At 35.2% G+C, this 7,744-nt stretch overlaps 1 protein-coding gene across 1 annotated transcript; it reads left to right on the forward strand.

The window, feature by feature from the left end:
* The first annotated feature begins 1,420 nt into the window (after positions 1-1,420).
* Positions 1,421-6,659, forward strand: LOC142625079 (1,4-dihydroxy-2-naphthoyl-CoA thioesterase 1-like). Its single transcript, XM_075798788.1, has 4 exons — positions 1,421-1,570; positions 1,701-1,892; positions 6,243-6,391; positions 6,530-6,659. The coding sequence occupies exons 1-4, from the start codon at positions 1,421-1,423 to the stop codon at positions 6,657-6,659; spliced, it is 621 nt and encodes a 206-aa protein (XP_075654903.1).
* Positions 6,660-7,744: the final 1,085 nt, after the last annotated feature.

A 7,744-nucleotide genomic window follows, 5' to 3' on the forward strand; every position in this document is an offset into this window, starting at 1 on the left:
CCTTCATTCTTCATTGTTACTTGGTGTAAAATAATTCAATCAATACTTGACAAAGTGTGTAACTAGATTTTTCCTTGAAAAACAACTTGTATTTTTTGGATGGACTAGGTCTACCGTTAACATCAATTTATTAAAAATTTGTTAAATTTTTTAATAAAAAAATTAAGGAAAAAATTATAGCAAAATTAATATGTTTTTTTAGAGGAATGCTGTAATTTTATTAAAATAAAACAACTACATTGGCTAAGATTACCACTTTGAAGTGTGAAGAAACATCTTCTATCTAGACTAATAAACTTCTACCATGAAAAGTTACGTTATTATAAAGTGACAATTTTACCCATTTCTCCTACCCTTTATCCAATAGAACCAAAAATTTAAAAAAATTATGGATTTAACACTCCTTTTAAAAATTATGATTAAAGATTAGTCTTTTTGTTTTTTGTTTTATGTGGGATAGAGTTAGATGTTTAAAAATATATTTTTATTAACAAGACATGATGTCGTGATTGCCATGAAGAACTATAATTTAAATAATTATTTTTTTATTATATATGTTATTCAAAAATGTTAGATTATAGTTTTAATGAATTTTACAAATGATTTATAATTTATGTTTTGTTTCTCATATTTTAATTTGGAGGAAAAAAAAAGTATTTTGTTTAAAAATCTAAAGATATTTCAGAAAGAAAAAAAAAATTCCTATAAGATTCTTAAGGAATTAAAAAAAACATATTCTTAAGAATCTTATTAGATTTCTAATCTAATCAAACATATAAATAATTAAATTAAATATCGTATTCTCAATAATTTGGATACCAAGGGTAACGTGGATTTTCCCAAACCAAACTTAGTGTAAAGAAATTTAGAAACTAATTACTATACATGTTGCCACAACTTATCCATGTGTTAACTTGTGATTGAATTATATCACTTATACATTGATCCTTCACTCTTCATTGTTACTTGGTGAAAAATAATTTAATCATTACTTGACACACGTGCAAATTATATCAAAGTGTATGACAAAGTGTGTATCTAGATTTTTCCTTGAAAAAAAAAGCTTGGGTTTATTGGTTGGACTGCGTCTACCGTTAATATCAATTTATTATCAACTGCTAAAAATTTGACACTGGTAAAAGCAAAGTCATCACATCACAAGTTACTTTCTGTAACAAAAAAAAATTAAGCTTGTATTTATTGGCTGAACCGGGTCCATAGTTAATATCAACTGCTAAGAATTTGACAACTCTAAAGTCGTGAAATATTTAGTAAAAACAAGTCATCACATTACAAATCACGTACCAAAACGAGGTATAAGAACTAAGAAGGAGAAGCCAAAACTCTTTCCACATAGTAATTAAGATGAGAAATATTTGATTACCTTAACAACATACACAATAAGTATCAATATACAGACATGGAGGAAAATAAAACAACAGCTGTAGCATCATCATCGTACAATACTGCGGCTTTTGATAATATACTTCATGAGATGGGTTTCCAGTTTGAGTACGTCTCGCCAGAAAAAGTTACTGGCCGCCTTTATATTAATCAGATGTGTTGTCAGGTCTCCACTCTTCCTCTCTAATTCATTAATTTGCTTATGAGTTATGAAAAAAAAAAAAAATTCTTATGTTAATTTGTTTTTTTTTTTTCAATTATAATTTACATGATTGATGGAATGGAAAAAAGTTCAGTCATTCAAGATGATGCATGGAGGTGTATCAGCATTGATAGCTGAGTCTCTGGCAAGCTTAGGGGCCCTCGTAGCTTCGGGTTTTCAGAGAGTAGCTGGTGTTCATATCGGCCCCAACCATTTGAAGCCTGCTCAACTTGGTGACCAAGTGTTTGGAGAGGCTACCCCTCTTAGAGTTGGTAAAACCATCCAGGTGGGCTCATTTTCCATTACACTCAGGCTCCGTTTGTTTCGACGGTAAACGGTTTCAGGAAATGATTTTCCGCGTTTTCGGATGTTTGGCACGGGCTGAAAATTTGGTCAAATGGAAAATAGGAAACAGTTGATCGTAAATGCCTTTGTCTGACCCGGAAATCCTTTTCCACTTGTATTTTACCTTCAATTGAATTCAGCCCTCATTTTCCCCTCGCCTTCTCGCTGCCTCAAGTCAAGCTCCAGAAACACAGCTCCAGTCAAGCTCCACTCCCTGCCTCAAGCCGGTCCGATCTTCACCCCCGTCCGACGAGCACCGCCACTCCCACGGTGAGTTTTCTCCACCGTTTCTCGCAGTCCCCTTCACACACCAAACGACCCACACCTCCGGCCCACACCCACACAACCTCACCCACACTCCTCCGAACCCCACACAGCTCCGGCCCACTGGACAAACCCACAGCCCCACACCGCCGACGAACTTGACCCATCCCGATCCACCCAGCTCCGACCCACAACCTCCGACCCACACCTCCGGCCCACACCCACACAACCCCACCCACACTCCTCTGATCTCCACACAGCTCCGGCCCACTGGACAAACCCACAGCCCCACACCGCCGACGAACTTGACCCATCCCGATCCACCCAGCTCCGACCCACAACCTCCGACCCACACCTCCGGCCCACACCCACACAACCCAACCCACACTCCTCCGATCCCCACAAAGCTCCGGCCCACTGGACAAACCCACACCCCCAATCCACCTACCTCCGACCCACCCCTCTACAAAACCCGACCAAACCTCCGACCACCCTCTGCAAATGGTGCTCTGGGTTGACATCATTCTGGCTTTTATATATATATATATATATATATATATATATATATATATATATATATATATATATAATTATTTAATTAAATACCTATTTAATTATTGATTTACTTTTTTGTTTTTTATAATTATCTAGTTATTTATGAAATTATTGATATCAGAAATTCAATTTTGCTACTCTTACAATTATACAGAAATATCAATTTTGCTGCTCTTACAATTATTTAATTAAATGCAATGTGATTTGTTGGGGATTTTCTGCTCTTGGTGTTTTTGTTGATGGGTACCCTACTGTTTACGTAGAAAATGTTTAGATTATTAGTTAGAGGGGAATTAAACATTTTATGGCTGCTCATAATGGTTTTGATCTCACTTGTTCAAGAAAAAAAAAATACTATAGATTGCTTGAATTTGGATTGTTTTACTGTTGTGGTTGTTTCTATATACTGTGTACTCAATATCATGCTTGTTTGCATACCTCTTAGACCACAATGTTTGTGATGTTTTAGATGAAGAAAAAAACCAAAGCAGCAGTTCTTGCCTCAGTTGCATCTGTCCTCCTTGTGGGGGTTGCGTTGGTAAGGAAATTGCGACGTAGACGACTGCCTAGGGCGCCTTATGTTAATCATACAGCCGAAAGAGAGCATTACATAAATAGTATTCTGCATGGAAGTGAGAGACTTTGTGTTAGTCAAATTAGGATGAAACCTATAGCTTTTCACCACTTATGTCACATCCTCACTGAGGGGGAGCACATACGCCCTACTACGCACATGTCCGTTACGGAGCAAGTGCTAATTTTTTTACACATTATTGGTCATAATGTGAGGTTTCGTGTAATTGGTAGTCGGTTCCATAGATCAACTGAAACTGTCCATAGATACTTCAACGTCGTCCTTAGGGGGTCCTGAAATTATATAGAGCTCTAATAAGATTGCCTAGCGAAGATACACCCCCAGAGATAAGGGATAGCAGAAGGTTCTACCCCTATTTCAAGGTAAATATTAAGACTTGTGTATATGTGTAAATTGTGAAAGTTTGTGTAATTCTAAATCATTATGTTTGTCGAAAATTAGGATTGTGTTAGAGCGATAGATGGTACACATGTTCGTGCATCTGTGCCACCTGAGATACAAGGAAGGTTTCGTGGTCGCAAAGGTGGAACCACACAAAATGTGTTAGCTGCCATTAGTTTTGACTTGAAGTTCACTTATGTATTGGCTGGATGGGAAGGCAGTGCACATGATTCACGTGTGTTAAATGATGCATTTGCTAGGCCACGGGGATTTTCAATTCCCTCAGGTATTATAGGATGACTTCACCTTTTGAGTTTATTAATTTAATAAATTTTGTGCATTTTTCGAAGCATAGTAGTGATTTGGTTTTATTTTTTAACATATGTAGGTAAGTATTATCTTGGTGATGCTGGGTATGGTAATAAAAATGGAATTCTGTCACCCTATCGGAGTGTGCGATATCACTTGAAAGAGTTTAGTGATCGTCCTCCTGAGAATGAACAAGAATTGTTCAACCTCCGACACTCTTCCTTGAGAACTACCATTGAGCGAGGATTTGGAGTGTTGAAGAAACGTTTTCGAGTGTTGGATGCAGAACCATTTTGGTCTTTTGAAACACAAGTGAAAGTAGTGTTAGCATGTTGTGTGATTCATAATCACATTATGGGGGTTGATCCCGCCGACTATATTATGGAAGCTGCAATGAACCAAATAGAGGGTAGTGGCTCTCAACAAGAAACACAGTCACGTCGGGAGTCCCTTGAAGACAGTAGAGTGTGGAATGCTAAGAGAGATGAGATATGCAAAGCTATGTGGTCTGATTATACCAGGAGTGGAGAGTAGAACTTTATTTAGATTTATGTGCTTGTCATATGTACTATATTCTTGTTTTATATATGTTTAATCTATTTACTGTAGACTTCTGGTGGTGTAAGGATCATTATTTCCAGTAGTTGTTTCGTTCTGTTGTTCACATCGATAATCATGGTTGTATGTGTGTTTGATTTGTTGTTCATATGCACAGTAATTTGTGAATGTTACTTGGATTGTTTAAATGCTAGTCTCACTATGCAATTATCATAGTCTTTACTCTGAGGTGATGGCTATGGCGGCGGATGGGTATAGTGAAGATATGCTTGCAACTGCCTTTGACCATCTGTGTGAAAATAAGAAGGTAGCTAGGGGATTCCTGGCCAAGACTGCTAAGTTGAGGAAACTTTGGATGGATAGTTATTTGTTCACTCGACTCTGACTTGTCTGGTTAGTGCTGATTGTGATGGCTAAGTTGTGTGTGATGTAGTACTAGTATGATCCTAACATTGTATGATATATGTGACAATTGTATTATCGGTAAGCAGCCTATGTATGTATTTATAACCTGTAGGATGTGAACTCTTTTGTATTATTGGGACGATACAATTGCCCAAGTTATGTGTGGTGACTTTAAGCATGTAGGGCACATGTGTCGTTCAGATACCACGTGTAGGTATCAATTTTGCATACCATGGACTTGTAATGGTGAAAGTACATTATGTGCGTTTTGATATAAATATTACCACGTGATATTCGGATGCTCTTTGTTGATGTTGAAGTCGATGATTATTTTTGTGATGCTTTTTGTAACTGTTGAAGTGGATGATTATTTTTGTGCTATTACAGGTTCATCTAGGCAATGCAGGTTTTTATTTGTAAATTTTCTTCCCAATTTTCCGTAAAATGTGTGAACAAACCAAACATGGGAAAATGAATTCTGTAAAAAGAATTTCAGAAAATGCCAAACAGTGGAATTTGTTTGCTGCCCTTATTTTCCATGGTGCAACCAAACAGCATGAGTACATTTTCTTTACGGGAAAATATTTTTTCCGGAAATGATTTTCCGTCCGGAATTGGTTTACCGTCGAACCAAACACAGCCTCAGTCCCTACATGATATATGCTTTAATTTGTCACTTAGGGTATTGAATATTTGAATGACTTTCCTTCAATCATCACACTATCGCTTCATTGGATTTCTGGCCTATATATCTTGTAGGCAGTGTGTGAAATGGTCATGCCAATAGATGGGACACACTTCCTAATATTCAAAAATAAAATAATTCTTTTAGTCCACAAATATTTTGTTTGTTTTGACTTGTAAAATTGATGTACACATGCAAATCAACATTTAGGACAATTTTATTACAGTTATTTTCAAAGCATAGATGATTAATGTTACAAGTTGTGTTTGGAACAATATTATTTTGAGATAACTTTAACCAATAACCCCACTTTTACTATGAATCAATTACAATAGAAGTTATAAAATTCTCGTATCTAATTGATACATATTTTAAGGGTGACATAAAACCAAACTACTATAGTCTTTTATGAAAAACCATGCCATATCTTATGTTTTCCTTTTCCAGTTTTTTATTATTAATAATATTAATTAAATTCTTGGAGTATATATGTTAACAGTAATAAGACTTATTTTTCAAATGATGTCAATTTTGAGCAGCTGTGGGAGGTGCAAGTCTGGAAGATTGATCCTTCAAACTCACAAAGCAAATCCTTGGTATCATCATCTAGGGTTACTCTTCTTGCTAACGTGCCAATGCCGGAGCACTTAAAAGATACCACTGAAGCATGCAAAATTGTGAACCACCTGTACATGCACTATGTTTACATGATTTTGCACACTATTTATTTTAACAATCAATTGAAATCAAAGCCGTAGTAAATAAGGATTTCCTGGACATAATTGTATTATGAAACAAAAGAGAAGTAATAAATTTTTCTGCACAGAGATGCTGATGGTGCTTCACTTGTTCGCTGTTCTGATTTGGCATTTTCATGTTTCTCCTTAGTAACCACAACTTTGCACTCAAGGGTAGGGGCGGAGCCAGAAATTTTGGTTTGGGGGGTCAAGTTGTGATGCTAATATATTAGTTAAGACAAACCTCTCCATATACACACACACATAAATTAATTTACTAAGAGAATTTATCATCTTTTAAATTTTAATGAGTATATAAAAGTTATGTATTTCTTTTATTAGACATGTAAAAAAATTTATTATTTTCTACATAGTTTAATTTGTTAAACCTCTTAAATTATATTGTTTTAATATATTTCTGTTTCTTTTAAGAGCATGAAATGACTCAAAATTTAGGCGAGGCAACTTCAATTATTACATGCTACATTTGTTAAAATGTAAATAATATATATACTATAAAATAATTTTTTAAAATTTTGGGGGGCCCTTGGCCCCCCACTCTTGTGTGTGGCTCCGCCACTGCTCAAGGGCTAGCATATGTAACAAAAAGCCTTTCTTCCTTTTTGCATAGATTCAAAATAAAGTAGAAGTAGTTGTCTGCAAAATTACAAATGTAATCTACATGATGTTAGTTTCAACTAACAGTGCTCTCAATGAAGCAAAAGATTCCTTGCTTCTCTCTCTCTCTCTCTCTCTCTCTCTATATATATATATATATATATATATATATATATATATATTTATTTATATTTGTATAAATTATGACCATCTCCTTTCTTTTAATGATATTTATTTTTGACGCAATGAAAGAGATTAGTTTTTAGCCCCTACCATGCCTTGTGCTTTAATTATCTTGCCCTCTCTACATTTTTTTTGTTATTTTTTTTTGAGCATGATGCAGTTTTTTAGTGCCTTTGTAATTTGTTTTCTGCTGCTGTTCTTCTCTCTCTTTTTTTATTTATTTTTAATACCATATAAATATTATAGAAGGTTACGAAGGGGTTGCAGAGGGGATTACAGATTAGTAATGATTGTTGTGACCTGATGAAGTCCCTGTTAGAAATACAAAAGAGCTGGAATCTTCCACTGCCAGTGCCTTCTGCATCTTTAATTGCTAAATATATGACAAATAAAAAATTTAACTTATTTATTTAAAAAAGATTAGTTTTGTTAAATTTTTAAGATTACAACATTGAAGTGTGAAGGAACATCTTCCATCTACACCAATAAACTCTTAACATTCC

This window comes from Castanea sativa, chromosome 2, assembly GCF_040712315.1.
Source record: "Castanea sativa cultivar Marrone di Chiusa Pesio chromosome 2, ASM4071231v1".
NCBI lineage: Eukaryota > Viridiplantae > Streptophyta > Magnoliopsida > Fagales > Fagaceae > Castanea > Castanea sativa.